General features: G+C 38.1%; 1 protein-coding gene across 1 annotated transcript in view; it reads right to left on the bottom strand.

Moving 5' to 3' along the window:
• The window catches only part of LOC101357370 (usherin), a 276794-nt gene that overhangs the window by 34754 nt on the left and 217685 nt on the right, over nt 1-24355 (bottom strand). Inside the window, exons 14-15 of the mRNA XM_004375958.2 lie at nt 13544-13707; nt 6-164 (exon numbers count right to left, since the gene is read on the bottom strand). Of these exons, the coding sequence (XP_004376015.1) occupies nt 6-164; nt 13544-13707 (323 nt within the window). The remainder of the gene's footprint in view (nt 1-5; nt 165-13543; nt 13708-24355) is intronic.

Genomic DNA, 24355 nt, shown 5'->3' with positions numbered 1-24355 from the left:
CTCACGGTATGGGTATTGATCTTCAGCTGTGTAGATTTTAAAGCCATCCCTGAATAAACCGTAAGAAAGCCAGTGAGAATTTGGAGAGTCAGGTGGATTCCAGGAAAGATTGATAGCTGAAGAACTTTGAACTTGTCCTCTGGGTGGAGGTTGCTGGGATGGAGCTAGATTACAATGGAGAGAACATTCATTAGCCAAGGCAATCAATAAACACACAAGTAAACTGAAGATATCCAGCAAAGAGGTCTTTCTGATTCAGAATTACTTCATCAAGAAGACACGTGGTTTACCAAGACATTAATAAACAAAAAGCGTAAACAAGAGTTCTCTAAAACAGAGCTTTCATCTATGAGCATAAAACAAATGCATAGCTCAAAGCAGTTGACATAAATACAGTTGAGGGTAAAAACACAAAGGTTTGCATTAAGCACTTCTTTCTTTTTCTCCTTTTGAGAAATTATCCAACAATCTATGACATTTACTTTCTACTTAATTAGCTTAAAAGTTGATGTAAATAAGTTCCTTTGAAACTAGAAATTTAAGTAGAATAATTTTTAGATTTTTAAGAGGATGTTTTCCAACCCACTAAGCACAATGATTCTTCTTGCCTCACAGAGCACAGTGTAAAAAAAAAAGTAAAATATTTGGTGATACAAATAGCTACGGATGTTAAATAGTCTAAGTATTAGCAAGAAACAATTTTAATATACTAGGTGGATACACAGACACCTGTTTAAAGTGTTTTTAAGAGGTAATATAACTACCTCCATTAGGCGCGTAAGAACACGTAGCTCACTATTTAGAGGTATTTTGTATAGTATAAATACATAACATGAAAATACTGTCTCTTATCACTATAATTTTTTCCTTGGTCTCCCTTTTCTTGAGAGCAAGTTTTCTTTTTTTTTCAGAACACACTAAGGTGAAGGGGAAAAACAATGTCTAGCTATTTTTAAGGGCAATCAACCACCAGTTTATTCACCCTCTTCTTGCTTAATAAGATGCAATAATACTACACTCATTTAAAGAAGCCTATTCTCATCCAATTTTTTCATTTTCTCATAAGCTATGAACAGTATAGGCTACCATGTTACCTTCTTTTTTAAGTCAATAATACTTTGCAAAGAAAATTTAAATCATTTACAGAAACGGATGAATTGATGAAATAATCATCAATATTTTTATGTGAAGTATCTGCAGTTACTGGGTGACTTCCATCAGAGACTCGGAAGAAGAGAGATAAAGCACTCAAACTAGGTAACTTAGGAAGAGCTTATTAAAGGGACAGTTTTCAAAGAGGCAGGCCAAATGTAAGGAAATCAAAAGTGAAGATGCAGTACTCCAGGGTATGGTAACAGCAAAGCTCTTTTACTGTTTATGTAGAGGTTCCTCAAGACCACCCCTAAGTTCAATGATTAGCAGGAATTCACAAGACTCAGTTATACTCATGGCTAAACATTCTTACAGCAAGAATTTACAGAGCTCAACCAACAAAGGGAAAAGATGCATGGGACAAAGTGTTGGGGAAACCAGGCACGGGCTTGCAAAGGTCCACTTCCAGTGGAGTCCCAAGGACGTGCTTAATTCCCTGGCAATGAGTTGTAACAACGTGTGAAATGTTGCCAACCAGGGAAACTCAGAGTCCATGGCTTTTTCCGGAGCCTATTCACATAGGCAGCCCCTGTCTGGCACATGTCAACATTCCCAACTCCTGGAAGGGAATGGAACCATGGCTCAGCATGAACCAAATAGTTTGTACAAAAGTTTAGGCACAGTGAGCCATTCTTCTCCAAGTTCCCAGGTGCCAGGCCTGCTATGTTAACTCTTTTCTGCACGCTTCCCCAAGCCTGAAGGGACGCACAAAGGAATGTCTGCCAGAACCCAGGGACATTGAGGGCTGTATGAAGAGCATCACCTGATGGGTGCTGTGGCCCCTAGTGGGGGGATGCAGCTAGCTCAAGGCCACCCTTCTGTTTAGAGTGGGAACAGAACGTGGGATTAAATAGCCTGACTTCCCCTTCCTCTGGTGTCCCAGATGGCTGGAGGGTCCCTCCTAGGAGATGAACTCAACTGAAAGCAAGAGGGCCAGGGAGCCTGATGCTGCAGACTGTGTAGAATCTTGGGGCACAAAGCCGAGTAGAGAAGTATGGAGTAGTAAGCTGAAGATATTCTGTATACTGGGCAAAGACTAGTAACTAAACGCTACTGCTAGTTCATCAGTACTCATGAGTCATACACTTCATTTTAAAGACTATGATATAGCACAATAATTCCATTTTTTAAGAAAACTTAGTGCGAAAGTATTTCAAGAGCACTGAATTAGAAATATATAAAATCCCATATACCTGTATTATGCATAGGTTTCCTAAAGACGATGTTTCAGATCCTACAGCACATATTTACATCACATTTCTAAAGAAAAAATATTCAAGCTAGACACTTTCACTGTTCACCTTTTATTTGTTTCTTTCTTCTTTGGAATTTGCATTGTTATATTAGAGTTCCAACTGTCCATATGCCTATTTAGACACAGGACAAGTGGTAACGATCCAAGTGACACATGCAAATAGAATTACTTCCAAACAGTATCTTATATTTTTGAAATCAGGGATTCATCATATTTAATGTGGTCACTTTGATTGATAGCACACTGATTGCATTTGATCCTTTCAGTGGATTTTAATTCAGGCCTCTAAACTCTGTTATTGGAGCCGCAAGGATTCATAAAATGCCCCATTTACAGCTTTCTAAAAGAGCCTTGCAATCCATGTCAATTAAGTGTTTCTTTTCTGAATATTAATGATTATACCTAAAACTCTGCACGCTATCAGGATTACAAAAGGTTTCAGAGTTAGAGCAGTCAAAACTGACCCTTGGACTATTTTCTCAGAGAGTGAAATAGTTTTGGGATGACTAAAAGGGAGAAAATGTTTCAGTTCCATTCAAAAATTGTAGCCAGTGATTTGCATTACATGAACATTTCCTTGGCAACAACGGTTCTTCACACACATAGGCTCTTTTCAAATGTTTGAAGCTGACTGCTTGTTATGACCATCTCTAACCACAGTCTTGTCTGACTTCACAGTGTAAATAAATAGTACCTGTTTGGCATTTAAATGAGAATTTTCATAGACCTGAATTGTTAGATGGTTCAGCACCACTATGTAGTGAGTTCGAGGGGATTTGGAGGATCAAGAAAAGAAATAGGACCATGACATAGCTTTGCACCACAAGCCGTTTATTGGAGCTGATGTGTTCAAAGTCATGCAGGGTGTGGTTCCTCACGGCAGGAGCTCCTCCAGAGGCAAGCAGCACAGGGAGCCACCAGAAAGGGAAGAGTGTATGAAAAACCCAAGAGAAGAGGAGAAACTGGAGGAGGGTGGTTATATGCACCTTTCGTGATGCCCTCCTGCAGCAAGGCAGGGAGTCTGAGTCAGAGAGCTCTGAAGAACAGCAGCATCCCAGGGTCCTTACAACTACAGGGCTTTATCTTATCTAGGGCTAGCAGATGTTGGGCACAGTTCCACTGCGTATGTAAAGAAGGCAGGCTCTAAGTGGCTAAAAAATCGGCTTATTGGGGCTATTTTTAAAACACTTGGATGTATACAAGTTTGAGTTTGATGTCAGAGGACTTTTCTGGATTAACATGCCTCAACTTGCTATGAAGAAGTAAACAACTTGAGGTCAATACAGAGAGGCCATTTTTGACTTATTTGTATAACACACTCTAAGAACAAATATGAAATCCTAGGCATGAGATATCTTGAACCCAGTCATTATGTGCTCATATTAGAATTTTGAGAAATCATTCACACATTCATTCATCAAAATTTCCAAGAGTGGCCTAATAATGTGTTTAGTGCTTCTGTTCTACATTGTAGTTCATTGTGTAGTGCTTAGGGTTCTTAAAAGCTTGCAAGTGGCCAACCAAGGCATAGCAATTGGTCTCTATTTACCTGGAATAACAAAGGAAGAACGCAAGTCATGAATAGGAGGAGGATATGGAATGTGTGGCCAATTGCCTTCATGAACAACTGCTACCTTTGCCATGAGATCAGTAGAACTGGATGGTGCCCAGCTACCATTACTGAAATATTTTGATCAAAGGTTCTATAGAAGAATCCTGATAAAAAGGTGGAAAATGCAGAATAAAATTTCAAATTCTCATGGACTCCAGACTTTCTGGAGCCATGGAGGCTGGATGAACCCCTGAAACTATTGCCCTGAGATAATCTTTAAACCTTAAACCAAAAATATCCCCTGAAGTCTTCTTAAAACCAAACAATAGTTTAGCTTAACTAGTAAAAAATGTCTGTCTTGAGCATATGCTCTGCTCTGTAAACTTTCACCTAAATCATAATTTAAAAAAAAAAGTCTGTCTTGAGCATTATAATCTTTTAAGAACTGTCTTATGGGATCAAAGTGACAACAGCAACTTGGAAGATTAGACAGGAACCTTAGGTGGCAATGAGTTTATGTTAATGAGGAGGAACAACTCAGAAGAGGAGGGTGAGAATGGTGGCACAACATGAAGAATGTAACTATGTCACTTAATTGTATCTGTAGAAATGGTTGAACTGGCTTATGTTTTTCCGTGTATATTTTCAAAAACAACAACAAAATAAAAATAAAATTGCCAAGAATGGTCTTTGCACATGCCAGACTATCTTTGAAAGACCAAAAGTATCACACTGTGACTAGATCCATCTGTTTAGGAACCATGAGTTTGAATCCCAGCTTGGGCACTTTGATAGTTATGTGATTACAGTCAAATTTCTATTTGACTCGCTGAACCTTTCCCATTTATAACAAGGGGATGATCGTGTCTACTTCTCCGGATAAAATGAGGAGAAAGAGAGAAATACTGCCTGGTAAAATATCAGCATCTTTCTCTGCATCATATGCAGCAAGTTCTCAATTCTTACATCCCCAAGAATGGCAAAGGACTTCTTTGGAAGTAGGTATACATAACTAATATTTTCTAATGGGAAAATTATATTTTGTATTAATATCTTTATGGGAAAGTTATTTACATACATTTCCAGCATGGAACTCTTAAGTATAATGCTCATACGAACTATACTGGAGAGCAGATGGTTTGATAAACAGAAAAAGGAACAGAAATAGCATTGTGTAATTATACTGTAGGTTGCCTGACCGCGTGGAGAAAATGGATGACAGTTTCCTAACTTCCTAATTCAAACCCAAAACCAATAATGGCTGGTGAGGTCTCCAAATATTTACGTTTCTTTGTGGGAGTCTCATTTGGCTAAAAACAGTGCATTGTGAATTAATGAATGTCTTCTTAATGATTATATAAAAGAAGAAAACAATGATGAGAAGAACTACTAATCCGGCCTAAATCTACTCAACAGGAAGTAATCGGTTGGAAATAGGAAAGAACCAGGAACATGAGGTGAAAGATTCTGTCTGTCTTTCTCTACATGTAAACTTAGGCTGGAAGTAACGGAACTGCAGGACCTGGAAGGGTGGGTATAGTAGATTTATACCCTAAACTTTAATAAGTCAGCAGTTATGCATCTCAAACAAAGGAGGTGTGATCCCAAGGCATGAGATTATAAAAAGAAACATTTCTTGTGCAGAGTGGTATATTAGATTGTATATAGACTTGGCTATGTGTGACAGAGATACAAAATAATAGTAACTTAAACAGGAAGGTGTTTATTCTCTCTCTCTGATGTCTGGGAGTGCTGCTCTGTGAAGATGGGTGTTTAAGCTTTCTCTATCGTTTGGTGTGCTATTCGTAGGTCGTTGTCTTGTCTACATGGTCCCAGGTGGAGACCTCCAAGTCCACATTCAAATCAACAAGAAAAAGAAAAGGACAGGCAGAGGACATGTCTTGCTTATGACTGAAACATCCAGGAGTCCCACACATCACCTCTGCTTGCCAGAACTTTAGTGACATGGCAATGCCTAACTATGGTGGGAGCTGTGGCCATAAACCCAGCTATAAATTCTACTAGTCTGTAACAACTGATCAATGGTTATTTGACTCTCTGAACAACAGTTTCTTTAAAAAAATTTCTTTAAAAAAATAAAACACGTAGGATTTTAGAAAATAAAACAGCAACTAGAAAATTATACTAAAAAAAGAAAAAAAGCCAAACATGTTGCCGCCAAGTCGATTCTGACTCATAGCGACCCTACAGGACAGAGTAGAACTGCCCCATAGGGGTTCCAAGGAGAGGCTGGTGGATTCAAACTGCCAGTCTTTTGGTTAACAGCCGAACTCTTAAACACTGTGCCACCAGGGCTCCAGAAAATTATATAGGCTAGTTCAAAAGGAAAAGATTAGAGACTTATTGTTATAGCAATGTGAAGAGTTTGGCAATATAAAACTGGACGAAACTGTCAAAAAACTACCATTTACGGGAGCTCAAAATCAACCAAAGGAAAACAAGATATTGAAACATATTTATTCTTGAATAACTGCTCCAGTTTTGAGCAGGAACACCTGGAGTCTGTGGTCTTTTTGTCTCGGGCTGCTCATGTATCCCCAGCTCCATAGGCGAGTATATTAGTTTTATCAGAGTAAGGCTGGTTAAAAAAATAATATTTGGTATTACTATTTTATATTAATATTTTGCTATTATTATCATAGAGGAGGCTGACTTGATTTGGAGTGAGAGGTAAAAATCCACAGCTTTGCTGACCAAATGTGGCAGACTCAATTAGGAACAAATGAGGAAAACCCAGAGCTTTGTTAGCCTGAGAATGCACTCTTAGTTGGGGTAAGTGGTGAATTTACTAGAGAATAAAGAAACAGTGAGGTCGTGGAAACAAGAAAGCCATTAAAGGATGAGGTAAACTCTCCATACATCCCTATCTGACTGGGAAATTATGCAAATGTGGGGAAAACCCAAGATAGTCCAGTGAAGAGTAAAGGCCAAGCAAAACATTGAGAACTAGTGCAACTCTGAATGTATTCTCTATCCTCACACGTATTGAATGTCAGAGCCTTATGATTTGAAGGTATTTGAGCACAAGCTCAATGTAAATCATTGGCGAACCACTAAGATTTTCAGACACAGGGGTGACCTCTAGGAAGCCAGGCTAAAAGTAAATATTAAAACTAATAAAACTAAATAAAAGCATCAAGCAGCTGCAAGCAGCAGTGGAGATGATTTTCCACAGTTTATATCCATGCAAGTTATTAAAAATAAAATCTAACAACTCAAATGTGTAGTCTTCAACATAAAATTGCAAGACATTCAAATAACTGTGAATCATACTCAGAAAAAAAAAATCAGTCCATAGAAACAGACTCTGAGTGATTTCTAATATTGGGTGTAATAGACAACCATGTCAAAACAGCTATCATAAATATGTTCAAAGAGTTAAAGAAAAATGTGATTATGATGACTATAAAAAGTCAATCTCAATAGGGAAATAGAAGCTATATATAGACCAGCTGTCAGAGTTGAACAGTACAATAACTAAAATGGAAACTTCACTAAATGGGCTCAGTGGTAGATTTGAGATGGCAGAATAAAAACACAGCAAACTTGAAGACAGAACAGTAGAGAGAAGTTAAAAATACAGCAATGGGATTTATTCAATGCAAAGAACAGAGAGGAAAAAAAAGAAAGAAAATGAGTAAAGCCTCAGAGACCTGTAAGAAATGTCAAATGTATCACGTATGAGCATATGTGTAATGGGAGTCCCAGAGGAGAGAAAAGATAGAGAAAGGGGCAGAAAAAGATTTAAAGATATATTGGTCCAAACTTCCCATATTTTGTAAAACATTAATCTACAATTCTAAGAAGCACAAAGAACCCAAGCAGGAAAATCACAAAGAGATCCACACCTAAACTCATCATTGCCAAGCAGATGAAAAGACATAGACAAAATCTTGAAAACATCATTAGTCATTAAAACTGAAACCAAACCTGTTGCTTTCAATTGGTATCTGACTCGTAACGACCCTACAGGACAGAGTAGAACTGCTCCATAGAGTTTTCCAAGCTATAAATCTTTACAGAAGCAGACCTCCATATCTTTCTCCTGTGGAGCAGCTGGGGGGCTTGAAACACCAAGCTTTCGGTTAGCAGCTGAGTGCTTAACCACCATACCACCAGGGCTCCCTCCATTAGTCATTAGGGAAATGAAAACCAAAACCACAATGAGGTCTATTTCACCCACACTAGGATGGCTATAGAGCTTGGTGGCACACTGGTAAAGAGCTCCGCTGCTAACCAAAACGTCAGCAGTTCAAATCCATCAACGGCTCCTTGGAAACCCTATGGGGCAGATATACTCTGTCCTAATGGGTCGCTACTAGTCGGAATCGACTTGACAACAATAGGTTTTAATGGGTTTAGAATGGCTATTACCAGAAAAGTGGAAAACAAATAAGTGTTGGTGGTGACAAACAAGTGTTGGTGAGGATACGGAGAAATGGTAACCCTCATCCATTGCTGGTGCAATTGCAAAATAGTATAGCTACCGTGGAAAAGAGTTCGATGGTTCCTTAAAAAGTTAAACATGGAATTACCATACAATCCAACGATTCTACTCCTAGGTATATGCTAAAAAGAACTGAAAGCAGGAATGCAAACAGATACTTGTACATCAGCGTTAACTGCAACACTATTCACAACAGTCCAAAGGAGAAATGATCTAAACGTTATCAACAGATAAATGAATAAATAAAACGTGGAATATATAAACAATGGAATATTATTCAGCCACAAAGAGCAATGAAGTCCTGATACATGCTACCACAGGGTTGAAACTTGAAAACATTATGCTAAGTGAAATAAGTCGATGAAGAGCAAATATTGTATGATCCCACTTATATGAACTACCCAGCATTGACAAACGTATTGAGAACGGTTTTTTAGTAGTTACCAGGCACATGAGGGGAGGCACAAAGGGGGAGCCACTGCCTAGGGGGCACTGGGTTTCTGTTAGGGTGATGGCTAAATTTGAAAACAAATAGCGATGATGGTTGCACAATCTGATGAATGTAATTAGTATCATCAAATTGTATGTGCAAAACTGCTGACATGGCAAATGTCTTGTTATATATATTTGTAGTGCAATAGAAAATGGATCAAAGACCTAAATGTAAGAGTTAAAACGATAAAACTCTTAGAAGCAAGCATATACTTAAATATGCATGACCTTGGATTTGTCAATGGATTGGTAGATAGGACACCAAAAGCGTAACAAGAGAAAAAATAGATAATTTGGACTTTACCAAAATTAAAAAATGTATGCTTCAAAGTTCACTACCAAAAAAGTAAGGAAACAACCCACTGAATGGGAGAAAATATTTGCAGAAAATATTTGTCATATATTTAACAAGATACTTGTATCTAGAGTATATAAAGAACTCTTACAGCTCAAGGTTTTTTAGAGAGCAGGAAAAGTATATATAGGTAAGGAACTCAGATCTACATAAAGAAAGAAGACTATCAGCAAAGGAATACATGAAGGTAAAATAAACTTTTTATTTTTCATATTCTTAATTGATCTAATAGATGACAGTTTGTCTAAAATAACAACAACGTATTGGGTTATCATAGCATATAGATAAGTGAAATGAAGATCAGCACTGCTATAAAGGATGGAAAGAAGGAATGAGAATACGCTGTTATATGTTACCCGTGCTAACTCCAAAGTAGTAGAGTTTTATTTGAAAGTGGACTTATATTAGTTGTAAATGTATATTGCAGGCCCCAGGGCAACCACCGAAACAGATTTAAAAAGAAATACAATTAATGTGCTAAGAGAGGAGAAGGGGTGGATTCACATAAAGCATGAATAAAATCAGAAAATGTAGAAACAGAGGGTCAGATTGACAAAACAAAAAGATGAAGAAACACAGAATAAGTGCAATAAATAGGAAACAGTTACTAACACAGCAGAGACTAGTCAAACTATATCAATGATCACTTTAAATGCGAATGGTCCAAGTGTTGCTGACGATACAGAGACACTGGATGTCCCAGATATTGCTGGTCAGAATGTAAAATGGCCTAATCTTGTTGGAAAATAGTTTGGTACATCAAGGAGACATAACAACATCTCTCCACCCAAAGATTTGCACCCATATATTCTTGAAAGAATTATTTATAAGAGTCAAACACTAGACACAAGCTATGGGGCCCTGGTGGCACAACGATTAAGCACTTGGCTGCTAATTCAAGAAGTTGGAGGTTCAGACCCACCCAGTGTCTCCAGGGGAGAAAGACCCGACAATCTTCTCCTGTAAAGATTACAGCCTAGAAAACCCTCCGGGGCAATTCTCTTCTGTCACGTGGGGTTGCTACGAGTTGAAATTGACTGGACTGCACCTAACAACAACAAGAAGAAATTATCTGTATGTCTATCAACTGATCAATAGATGAACGAGTTGCAATCTTTCAAGAGAATGGAACACTACTCGGCCATTAAAGGAACAAACTACTGAGACACACGAAATGAAAGCAGCCAGACACGAACTGTTAATTATTGTATGATCTTATTTACATAAAATTTCTAGATAAGGTAAAATTGCAGCATCAAAAAAACTATTGGTTGCTGGAGGTTAGAAGTGGGAGTGGGAATTGACTAAAAATGGGCACAAGGAAACTTTTTTTGGAATGATAGAAGTATTCTACAACTGGATTACAATGATGTTTGCACAACTAAAAATTTATGAAAATCCATCAAATTGTACACTTAAAATGGATGCATTTATGATATGTAAAGTCTATCGCAGTGAAGCTGTTTTTTAAAAAGAGCTGTAAGAGGCTCTGATAACAGAGATTAAGGAAAACATGAATGATGAAAAGATGGATAAATTACCAAAGATAAACAGAAGTGAGAACAGTGTCAAGAAGACTTAAACACACATGAGCTATGGCTGGTTAAAAGCAAATTTTACATACATATGTATCTGTATCTGTATCTGAATCTGTGTGTATATATGTGTCCACTGTTTTTTTTTTTAAGTTAAGTTTTAGCCAGCAGCTTAGGGCAACCTGGAAAGTCATTCAGTAGGACAGCATAAAGACACCAGAACTATTTAATTTCTATTTTGTTTAGTCTCTCCTATCAAGGAAAACAGCTGTCATTCTGGAAAACATGAAACAAATATTGATAAGAAAGAAAGAAATCCCATGAATAAGTGAGCCTATCATAAGAAACTGTCTAACTGCTTTATTTGAATTCAAGTTTCCTGGACTCTGGAAATTACATCCTAGAATTCCCAACCCCACTCCTGCCCCACTGGCCTCACCCCCCAAAAAAATCACAGATGATATTGCTAAACTATAGTCAGTGGCCTCTACAGAAGGGCAAATGATAATAATAGTTATAATTCCATGGTTCCAAAATTGTGTGGAGGGGCGCCATGAGACATTGTAAATTTTCAAGGAAAACATAGCTCCTTGACATCTGTTGGGAAAAACGTAAAATACTAGCCTGAGGTGGTTCACAGTTTCAACAACAGATAGCACTCCTTTCCTTGCAATGACATCACATCTTTGTGAAGCTGTGTTTTTCAACTGTTGCTACAATAAAAAAGCAAGTATGATGTGAAAACCAAGGTGGAAAGGCAAATAAGGCTGGTCCTTTGAGGAGCAGCCCCAAGGTGGGCACTTCCTGCTGCCCTCGTTCACTCTCTTATATTATCAGTAGGTCCATCACTCTTGCTGACTATACGTTCAGCACTCTGAAGTCAGAAATTCTGTTTAGTTTTTTGTAACGAATTACTTCTGCTGATGCTGAACTTTTAATTTTTCACTCAGTGTGTTATAAATGTTTATAAACACACACCTAAACCAGCAGCAGCAACAACTACAAAAATCAGCTGAAAGAATGTGTTCGATACTAAAGATCACTATTTTTAAGGGATAGAAGATCAAAAGTAACATATCCAGGAAAGAAGAGCTAGAAATGCAAAACGTTTTAAAATTATGACAAATCAGAAGAATTTGGAAAGACCGCAAATGATTAGCCCAGAGAAGGAAACACTTAATATAAAAGTAAACATCACCCACTACCGAGAAATGTAGGCCAGGTTTCAAGAGACCAGACTATCCAGCTTTGCCTGGGGCATAATTCCTACACTGTGTCTCATGTGTAAGAATAGGTAGCAAAAATTAGAGCAGATGGGAATATTTCCACGCGAAATTAGTGGTAGCACCAACCAAGAGTAGCTAAAATTAGGTATGTGGTATGTAATGCTGCCACAATTCTGTTATAAATGATGGCCTACGACTCACATTCAAATGGAATATGCTAGAATTTATGTTGCATACCAATCAATCCATTATATAGCTAATCAATGAGTGACAAATATTAATTAAATGCCCAACAAAATACAAATTTGGGTTTAGGTTGTATTTACACCCAAAGGCAATTACGATATTCCTTTTCCCAAGAGAAGCATACGTCTTAGAGTTTTCCTTTGTAGATGGCGTATACTAAAATCCAGAGGGATTGATAAAACACACAATACTGAAGAAAGACTACACACCAGTACAGAATCAGAATACGTCATGCTAATCATTCACTACACCCTGCCTTCCATTACCTCAAAATCAAGTATAATTGCTGTGGAGACAATATTCTGTTACTAATTTTTCTCTCTGCCTTAAAGGTACAAAGCACAGTTCCAGGCATGCTGGTGTTTGATAACATGTCTTGACTTGTGGCATTTCCTAGTGTTGGGACTCAGGACAGTCTCAGGGCACCCCAAGGAGAATGCGTGTTGCATGATGTACTGTAAAGGGGTCCTTATCACATGTTCCACAGTAGGCATTGCTTAGGATTTCTGGAAAAGTTAAGGATATACAATCTTGATGTAAATATAAGAAATCTTAAATATGTTATGAAATGGTAGGAATGCAGGTGATCTCGAGTGGTCAATTTAAGGCATTGGAGGACGGTGTTGAGATGATATCGTGAAAAGATAGCAATATATCATTTTTGGCTTCAAGAAATTTAAAATATTAATGTGAAACATGTTTAAACAACTAATACAACTTAAAGCAGAAGGAAATGAATATCAAATATTGGAAAAAGTAATATGCTGAGATAAATAATGATAATAATAATAGCTACAATAACAATAACAAAGAGTAGCAGAGTGCCCATATAATTTGGGGGATGGTGAGGATACACAAAGTCATAAAAAATAAGAACAAATCTACCATTTGTCACAGAAAATTGACTGAAAATGTTCCTGTGTGGTAGAGTAACGACTATCTCGGTTTGTCCGGGATTGTCCTGTTTTGGGCACTAAAGTCCCATGTCCCAGGAAAGTCAGGAATTTGGTTACCCTGCTGGTGATTTCATTCCAACAAATCTTTGTAACTTTCCCACTATTAAATATAATCATGTTTTCCGTGATCTAATCAAGGAAAGAACACAAATTTCATTTAGTACATATGCATTTTTAATTTCTCACCTAAACTTCCTACATTGTGCATAAGCCTTTCTGATGGGTTCTAAGTGGAGACAGAAAACAAGATACTCCTTCCTGTATGATGCTGCTTCACATGCCAACCCTGGGCCAGAGTTCACTTACTTTTGCTGCAGCCCAACAGATTGTTGACATCCAAATGGCTTGCACCAGGAACACACGTATCACATTTTGAGCCAGTGACAAATCGTTTACAGAAACACTGGCCTGTGACCGAGTGACAGGTTTCATTCAAGGCTCCTGAGAGATGACAACTGCAAGGCTGGCATCTAAAAACAAGACAAATACACCATCAAAGAGACTAGCATGTTGATTAATAATTCATAGCATAAGCTATACCTGTCGATAATATTGCGGAGTACGGTGGTCCTGTTTTACCCAATATATCTAAAAAGATGCTCAAGCTAAACAAACACACACAAAATAAAATAAAACAGAAAAAAGTCTTTATTGAAACTCTGCTCAGGGTAAAACCGTATGGGGTCTTCTGTTTGTAAACTAAGAAATGGCGAAAAGTAATTGTATTAATTATTTTGGATACCTGTTGTTCCATTAAAAACACTGTAAATTTTACTTCTTGCAAAAGCAACCTCCTGTCAGCTCAAAATTTAGATTAGGTACTCATAAAATGATCTTTTCAAGAAACGATTCAGTTGTGAAATACAAAACTGGGGATGGTAACCATTGTTTTCACTGAGAAATCTTGAAATTCTGTAGTTTCGTTTTGTAAAGGCTAAGTTTTACTAAGAAGATAATATAAAGTTGAGGACGACTTGTTCTGACTTAAAGCTGCCTACAAAAATCTCCATCCTGGCATTTTCCCGTGGTAGAAACTGAAACCTGTTTCCTCCGAGTGAATTATTCAAACCCTTAGCCTGTGCCGACGGCATTGATTACGACAAGCAGGTTTGGCACTGTAACGCATTACAGAAGCAAAATCAGCACATGTAAGAGGACCAATCACCTTTAAATGCGGGCCCTCTGTGTGGTACATTTTAAGCAACATTAAATGGATTCACCTAGAGTTTCTAATAAAGATGCTGGATGGCTAGAGTTACTTTACCCCACTGCAACTTTTACTGTGTGATCTCTTGGGTAAACATTCGACACCCTGAAAAAGGCCGATAAAAGCTAAGGCTGCCAAATAAGCTGCGAAATTGTTTTATGGACTAACATCCCCTTGGGAATAAATAAAGTACAGTTTCTTTTGAAAACCACTGTACTGTAGTTTGCCCTTTTTATGGTCATGATAAAAGGACATTTCCCCCACAAACAACTATGTTCAATCCTCCATCCATAGACATTGCATCAGAACTCCATTTCAAATACATATTTGGTTTAGGCAAAATATTTGATCTGCTCTTCATTTCATTATATGTTATTACTCAGAGCATATTGTTTGTAAGTTTTTAATGTAATATTGGTGAACACAAACAGTAAGAGACAAGCGTCTTCCAATGCATATACATGTATGTATTTCTAACTGCACCACTCATGAATGAGTGTCTCTTGAATATTTCAGTTTGTATTACCGTTCACTCATGAGACAATCACACTTATTTTACATACAGCACATTTAGAGTAAGAGTTTCCAGTGTAGAACAATTCCTTTCTTCATGTAGTTCTATTATCTTCCAACCAACTGCTGCACACAAAACTCTAAGTCCGTAACGACCCTATAGGACAGAGTAGAACTGCCCCATTTAGTTTCCAAGGAGCAACTGGTGGATTTGAACTGCTAACCTTTTGGTTAGCAGCCAAGCTCTTACCACTGAGCCACCAGGGCTCCAGTAGTTTCCAGTGTATAACATAATTCCTTCCTTGATGTAGTTCTATTTTCTTCCAGTCAACTGCTACATACGAAACTCTAAGTCAGCTCTGTCAACACCCATAGGATCTTAAATTCTGAATCCAAATGGGATAAATAAATAATTTCTTAGGATAAACATACCATGTTCTTAGTAATTAAATGTGACTAATCCTGATTTTAGGAAACCCTTGGAAACTCTGTGCAAAGGGTCACTACCAGGCTAAAGCAACTTGTAGGCAATGGATTTCTGATTTTATTGTCTCTTATCCAGCCTTTATTATAGCCAACTTATCTGACTTGTTATAATTGCTTGACCTCAGTAAGAGAGCATTTTGCCTAAATGAAGTTCATAGGAGGAGACTTTTCAGAATAATGTAGTTTGTTTCCACCCCAAAGGACACTGGGGATAATTTTGCAATTAAAGTTTAAGTCAAATTATTCCTGTAAATTTCTCAGCCACTCAAATGTAATTTTAAACATTTTCCAAGACTCTTTAGCAAATAAGCTACACATTTGATATCATTCTCTAAGTGATCACTCCTCAAGAGCACCTGCTAAATGAAATCTATTTGACGTTTATTAAAACAAAATTATACATAATAAAGGAAAAGGCATTTTAAGCATAGAAAGACTAAGATGGATTGTGATATTGATTTTGCCACGATAAATGGTTTTTGTAATATTAATATAAAGAAACCTTTATTACGCTGACTCTCCAGGTACAGCCATAGCCTCTTCTGCAATCTCTTTAAAATCTTCATTTTTCATCCTTATGGGAAAACCTCACTTGCTAAATGGATTTCATAAAGAGTAATCTGTCAAGATTTATATAGATAAACAATTCGTGATGTTTATTGACCAGTTCATTATGGCAAACAAAACAGAAGTAGAGCATTGCTAATGTCTGCCAGCACTCTGCGATATACTTCTGTTGCGGCCCTTATATAATTCAGTGTTTACTGGATGCAATGGGAAAGAAGTTAATTGGCCTCTGTCTTTTAAATCACAAATCTCATATAGTTTCCTTTCCAGGGAATTTCTTCCAGTGGTACAAACAGTAAGAGAAAGAGTTACCCGATTTAGTATTCTTGCGGAAACACCACTATCAGTGAAGGAAATATGTTTCAACAATGTATTTCGTTGTCAGAAACTTCATCATCTGAGGGAGAGATACTGTAGGAGGTCCAGGGATATGTTCCAGGATGTAGATCACTTTATTGGCATTTCTGTTTGGACCCCTCTTCTGTCTAGGGCCTCAAATCACAGGTACCATCAAATTGGTTTAAATATTGATTGAGATAAATAACATTCATTGAGAACCAATTATGTGTCAAGACTGGAATCAGCACCAAAGACATAAAGATGAATATGACCGAGTTGTCCCTGTCCTCAAGGAGCTTACCAACTAGCATGAAAGAAAATCGTATAAGCCGATCATTAAAATGCTGTATAAGAGGAGCACTTATAAAGATGTAGCAGAGTATATGGGGGCACAGAAAAAGGGCAACTACATAGTCTCGTGGCAGGGGAGGGGATGCAGAAAGGAGTACACGGAAAGAATTCTTGGAGGTGATGCTTGAGCTGAATATTAAAAGATGAGTAGGAAGAAGGCAGGCAAATCAGGGAGGAGAGTGAGCAAACAACACGACAGTGTGTGAAACCACAAGGAGTTATGAATTTCTGGATGCAAATTTCAGAATGGGGAGTGGTGACAGATCAAGCTGGAGAGGTGAGCGGCGGTAAGACATTTTAAGACCTAATACACATTGTCCAGAGCTTGAACTTTATATGATATTCACAATGAAGAGGCACATAAAGGGTTTTACACTGGCAAATAGCACTGGCTTAGTATTTATATGGATGGAACTAAGGCGCACATGGCTCAGGACAGTGAGATCAAGTAGCTCTTGTGGTAGCAGTCCTTCTAAGGAGATGATAAGGCACCAAATTAGGGCAGTGGTAAGGAGTGATGAAAAGAAGGGAAACAGATTTATGAAATGGTTAGTAAATAAAATTAGTAGGATGTGGTGACATATTGAGAAGGGAAGAGAAGAAGGACGTGGGGTTACTCCCAGTTTTCTAACATGGTGACTGGTAGATGATGGTGACACTATTCAACATGAAGAACGATGGAGGAAGAGATCTCAGACTGTTGAGGGGTTTCAGACGAGTATTATTAATGATCATTGATGAACAGAAGAGAAAAGTGGCTTCAAGGCAAATTGAAGAAATTGGACAAAGCATTTTCTTCCATGTGCTACTAGCAGAAATGTGAGCACACATAAAGGGTTCACTAAATGTTACTGAACAAATGAGTGAGCAAAGCACTGGAAAGGATCAGTTAGAAAAGGATGCCATATATTAATCCAAGTGTGAAGTGTACTTCTACTGACAACTTAGCTCCTTTGAGCCCTTTTGGATTGGTGTAACAGTGTCCCCTGGCCAACCTCGCCCCCAAGGAATCGACAGCTTTGTCTTGAATGGCTGGCCTTCTGCTCTGACTCTCTGTGACCAGGAGAGTTTTAAGTCCACTGTCTGGTGCAAGATTCAGTGAGAGCCAGAGTGCTCTCTGGAGAAGTTTGGTTTCCCCCTGGCTAAGATTACATTTCACCTGTACAATGGAGGGCTGTCTCACTGTGGTTCTTAGTTTTCCATTCCTCATAGCCTACTAAAAGCATCTGGATTCTTTTGGAACTGGTATCAGAATTATAAGAGAGAGATTTGGGTGTTGGGCATTGTTAATTCCTTCCTTCCAGACGAGGCAATGCCAGTCTTATTTCCTCTCCCACAAGTCATGAGAGCGGTCTTTCAGCTCACACAAAGAGAAGGCTCCGTCTTCTGGGTGAAGCTTTCCAACACACTAATATGGAGACTCATAAAAGCTGGACCTGGGGTGTCACTTACCTGCATCCAGGCAATAGTGACATCCGAGGCCAGGGAGGGACATTCCTGTCATCTAGCGAAGAGCTTGCTTAACATGGTCCTGTATGTGAGAGCCCTACCTCTTCTTCCTTTATGGACATCCCATCTAATCACAGGGAGTATAGAATATGTGCCACATTTTACTCACCATGACCAAATACTTAAAAGAAATAAGAATCCCCAAAGAGTCACTGTATTAACAGTATCACACATGTTTAGATCTAGATGAAGTCCTTTCCTTAACCCCTGCATTATATTAACATAATACTTTGAGATATGATAGAAGATTCAAACTTTTAAAGTTCCCTCAGGTATAAGAGAGACTACACTCTTCCCTGTGATTCCAGAGGAAGAAAAAAGGCTAGACAAGCAAGTTACAGGAATGAAACTTTTTGCTAAATATGAAGAATATATTACTATCTTTCTCAGAATTAGAGTTGTTTGAAATAAGCATGAGTTGCTCATGAGACGGTGAGCTCTTTTTTAGTTCAGTGTTTTCAAGAAGAATCTGAATGACTATTTGCCATTTATTCTGAAAAGCTCATTTATGCAAAGGAATGTATAGGGTCATATTTAAATAAATTACCTTTAAGACTCCTACCAAGTTTAAAACTTTATGATTGTATGATGCTTGATGAGAGTAACTTGCTCAAGGTGACAGTTTAATCTTGTACAGGGATGAGCAAACTTTATAAAAGGCCAGATAGTAAATATTGCAGACATTTCAGGCCATCTGGTCTCTGATGCAATTCAACTCTGTTGTTATAGTATAAATGCAGCCATAGATGTATGTAAAAGAATGAACATTGCTGTGGTCCTATAAAACTTTATTTACAAAAAACAAGTATCAGGCCAGGTTTGGCATGCAGATTAAGTTAAAGATCTTGAAATAGGGTGATAATCTTGGATTACCTGGGTGGGTTCAATGTAATCACAAAGGGAATTAGAGAGGAAGGCAGGGTAGTCAGAGTCAGAGAGGTAAGATGTAAGGATGGAAACAGACATCAGAGAAGAGAGAAGATGTTACGCTTCCGGCTATGAAGATAGAGGAAGGAGCTCTGAGCCAAGGGATACGTGTGGCTCTGAAAACTGGAAAAGGCAAGATATGGATTCTCTCTTACAGTCTATAGAAGAACACGAGCCTGCCAACACACTGATTTTAATTGTAGTGAAACTAACGTCAGACTTTTGATCTCCAGAACTGTAGGATAATAAATTCACATTGCTTTAAGCCACTACTTTTGTGATAATTTATAGCATTAGGAAACTAATATACCTGGTCTAGTGGAAAAACCAGAATTGGAACCTAGATATCCTGAAGCGCAACACTGTGTTATTTTTATGACAGCATACTGAATAAACGCTACTAATATATAAAAACTGGCATTTCTTAAAGGACCACACATAATCATTATGAAGAAAGAACATATGGTGTTGTGGCCATGGTAGATTGCAAAAATGACCACAATTCTTCACCTCTTCCTCTATGCAGGTCCTTTGCAACATGACTATACCATTCATTCCATCCAAAGGCAGAATCTACTTCCCCATTTCTTGTCTCATGACTTGCTTTGGCCAATAGAATAGGACTGAAGTAACATTGTGCCAGAGTCCCTGGTTATCCAAAATGTTGGTGGCTTGAGTCCACCCAGAGGCACCTTGGAAGAAAGCCTTGGTGAGCTACTTTCAAAAAATCAGCCATTGAAAACCCTGTGGAGCACAGTTATACTGACACACATGGAGTCACCATGAGTAGGAATTGATTCTATGGCAACTGGAAGAAGAAGAACATTGTGCCAGGTTCAAGCACAGGCCTCAAGTGTCCTGAAGTGCTTCTTCTCTCTTTTGTGGCACTCTGCCACCACCCTGTGAACAAGCGCCAGCTAGACTGCCAGCTGATGAGAGACATGTGACCCATTCCCCAGCCACTCTAGGAGACAGCCAGCTGTCTAACGAAAAGTGGCTGCAGAGTGGGAATCTGGAGACACGCTCACACATGAAACAGTCCCCAACTTTTCAGTTATCACACCCAAAAAGGAAACATGTTGACAAGAAAGTGGTAAGTTTCGCTTTGAAGGCACTGATCTGGTTCTCCGAGGAAAGGCCGATTGAGATCAAGGGGAGATATGCACGTAAAGAAATTTCAAGACCAAGTCTGCAACGTAGTGTTCAGACGTAGAAGGTTTGCAGCAAAACTAAAAATCGTTCTGGTCCCAGAAGAGTTGTCCTTTTTTATATGCTTTAGAAGGCTGAAATTTTAGATTTCCTAGCCAGTCTAGATCTCCATTCCCTACCACCTGAGGGAAATTACTGCTCAGTGTGTGTTATCTGATAAATAAGATAAGTAGGGATACTCCTCACATCTTAAAGCTTAAAACAGGGCAAAGTATGGCTTATGAAGGTAGAGAGGACAAGGTTAGAGAAGAAACCTTCGAGGGGTTGTGACACATCGATGTTATGTAAGAAAAGTGGGGGTGGGGGGCACGAGATGAACAGAGGGAGTCTTGAGGGCTATTGAAAGGAGGAATCACAGTAGTTACAGGTCAGCTGAAGACAGCGCCAGTGAGCGCAGTGGGTCAAATATAGGTCTCAACTACCCACTGAGGCGAACTGAATGTGGCCCATTTTTGTTTCATTGTTTTTGGGTTAGACAAATACAATACACTTTTTTGCTTTATTGATTTTTCAGTGGGCAGACTGTTTTTGCTTTATTGTTTTCGATACTGATTAAATCATGTTTGCTTTATGTGTCAGAGGTAAATGGAGTGATTTTTGCTCTCGGATCAGTTTTTTGTTTGTTTGTTCTTTTTTTTGTCTAATACATGCCCACTTTTTTTGATAAGTAACCTTTGAAGGATGGAAATAAGCAAATGATTTTCCAGCTTCTTAAGAGGAAGTTACTGTTGTGTTTTGGTGAACTTTTCTTGTTATTTTTGTTGCTTAGAGTCAGGGGCAATTATATTTTATTTATTTTGCCCTTGGGAGTACAAAATAAGTGTAGAATATAAGCCAAGAGAAAAATATAGCAAACATAGGTGTACATTATAAAGAGAACATGGAGAAGGGTAACGAATATGCGTGAATTTTATGGAGAGATTGAATAAGTTTCAGTGAATATATAAATAGAAAAAGCAGATGAAGAAGTCAATTTATTTTTCCAATCAATGAAGAAATTCAACGATACTTGTATCTTTGCTTAACAATAAAATATTTATAATCTATTGCAGAATTGTGGGAATTAAGGAAATAAATTTATATTTGTAAGCACCTACCACAGTGCCTGCCTCAACATAGTTTCAACTGATTTTAGCTGATTTTTCTTCTTTTTTTTAAATTTTTATTATCAGGACATAAATAGTTATTTTTCTAAAAAACATGTCTGTATAAATTCAGATGATGAGTGAACTTTTTTCTTTAAGAAACAAAAAACTCCTTTTACTAAATGGAATCCCATATGCTTTAGTCATCTTTGTACACATCCAAAATAGCAAATATTAGTATACATACCATAATAACCAGAAGTCAACAAAGAGATTTCAATATTATTCATGAAAAGAATGGAACACATTTTAAAAAAGAAAGAAAATTCACTTTTATCACTTCTTAATGATGAGCAAAAGTATAAACTCAAGCAATTCTCACTGTCATATTTCGAAGTATCTCTCTCTCTGACCTTCCTTGCTAGGGAATTTCCTCTCTAATGATTATCAATGTTAAAGTGAAAAGAGACAGCAGCGGAATAGAAGGGTCAACTCAAAACACAGTCAGTGTCTATGACTGATTCAGCAAGGGACAAATTCTGCTGATTTCCTTTGGTCCCATATGGTCATAGTGGATTTTATTCCTTCTATTCATTTCTGAGAAAGTGCATTTTATATGGTGGGTCTTGCCTTCAGTAGATCTTTCCAGCGGCAGCCTATGGACTCCACTCTGCTGCTGAATACCAGAGGCAATCCTACCCAAAACTGAGAGGATCCTCAGCCTCACTCACACTTGAGTGGTACAGACTTTGATACAGACAGTCAGGTAGATTTAGGACATATTCGAGTTATGAGGAACTGTACTTGCAACTGTCTGTTTTTTTTTTTTTTTGTTGTTGTTGTTGTTTTGTTTTTTGGTACATCTTCCTGGGAGGAAGTTACGGGAAAATGCATGCAGAGGATTTGGAAAAAAAATTGCTGAGTTATGTGAACACACCCCAAGCATTTGATCAGGATAATATGATGAGAGAGATTGCTGGAAAAATTGTCTGTACAGCAAGAACACTGAATTTAGAACTTGATACCGCTGGTATGGAACAGCTCAGAGATCATGAATGGGATGGTTAATGTTATATGTCAGCTTGATTAGGTAATGATTCTCAGGGGTTTGGCAGACATTGGACTGATTGTTCTTCCATAAGTAATATAATGTAATCACCTCCATGATGTGATCTGACGTGATCAGCCAATCAGTTGTAAGGGGAGTTTTCTTGAAGGTGTCGCCGGCATCCAATATGTATGGACGTTCTGGCAAAGCTCACTGGCTTGCTCTCGATCCTGCATCCCACTCATCATCATCTGACCTCCAGTTCTCGGGAGGTGAGCCAGCAGCTGCTGCCTGACCTGAAGATTTGGGGATTCGCCAGCTCCCGCTATCGCTTGAGCCAGCCGCCTGCTGTCTGACCTGCCAAATTTGGGATTCGAAAGCTTCTGCAGCCCCATGAGCCAGCAGTCTGCCATATCATCTGCCAGTTTTGGGATTCGCCAGCTCCCACAGCCACATGAATCAGGAGAAGCCTCCAGCCTAATGCCTGATCCATGGATTTGGAACTTGCCAGCCTCCTCAACTTCGTGAGCAATTTCCTGGAGATAGATAAATCTCTCTTTCTCTGTCTGTGTGTGTGTGTATCTCTCTTTCTATAATAAATACACTTCACTGGTTTTGTTTCTCTAGAGAAAGAACCCAGTCTAAGAAAACAATGAAGGGAATTGACAGATCAGGACTTAATGGATTTTGAAGAGGAAAGAAATGTGAATAAAGAAATAATGAGGAAGAGGAAGGTGAGAAGTTGTCCAAACATTTTACAATGAAAGAATTAGCTGAAGTTTTTTTCTAAATTGAATCAAGGGCTTTAGTTGCTTGAAAACATGGACCCAAATGCTGATTGCTTTGCTAAAGTGATAGGCAGATTCAGGAAGCTCTGAGACGTTACCACAAAATACATGAATAAAAAAAGAAATGGACCACAGAGACAACTCTCTCTAATTTTATGACTAGAAATGTTATCCCTCTCCCAGGGATAATCCAGATGATCCAGAACCTTCCACAAGTGGAGTAATTACCACAACTGACAAAATGCCAACATTGTCCAACTCTTCTTCATCATCAGAGCAAATTTTTATGATTTTTTAATGTAAGTATGTATTAACATATATCTGTAAGTTTATATGCAATGTTTCCAACCCCTAAAGACAAGTAAAGATCAGACTTATAAAGATACTGATAATGAAAGGCAATAATAATGAAAATTAAAACAAAAAAAGAGGTATTTGACTTATGACACAGTCGTAGGAATGGAACCCGTGGTAAGTCGGGAACTAGTTGTATTTTGATACTGCATCCCTTGCATCCCATTAAAATAGCCAACACAGAATGAATTCTCTTTTACATGACTCTCCTCATATCTCCCAAAATAAAAACTTCATGCCACCTCGTGCTGTCGTTACTTATCTTGGTGAAAGGGGTATAAACTTTCAAATAACTCTTCTGGTTATTGGTCAGTTAAATATAGGCCTGTAGCCTATGGTGAGGATCTGAATAGGTGATATGATATTTGAGAGTGCTTAACATGGATGTGGTGGTTGAAGTCATGGACACAGCTGTGTAAACTGAAAGGGCAGATTCAAGAGGACTAACCATCAAAAGAGAGGAGAAAAAAATTCAGCCAAGTACAGTGTGGAGGTCAAAGGAAGAATTTTAAAAAATAGGGAGGATGCTAAAATAATTGGCATGCTGAAAAACCATAACTCATGAGATGCAATCATAAATCAATTTTACCTTTGTCTTTCACTGATCCTTTAAATGTATTGGAAAAAATAAATCCAGTTGCAGTCAAGCTGATTCCAACTCATGGCAAGCCCGTGTGTGTCAGAGGAGAATTGCACTCCATAGGAGTTTCAATGGCTGATTTTTTTAAAATAGAT

Source organism: Trichechus manatus, unplaced genomic scaffold (genome assembly GCF_000243295.1).
Source record: "Trichechus manatus latirostris isolate Lorelei unplaced genomic scaffold, TriManLat1.0 scaffold00039, whole genome shotgun sequence".
NCBI lineage: Eukaryota > Metazoa > Chordata > Mammalia > Sirenia > Trichechidae > Trichechus > Trichechus manatus.
Note: the sequence above shows the minus strand (reverse complement) of the source record. Positions and strands in the feature narration are given on the sequence as shown.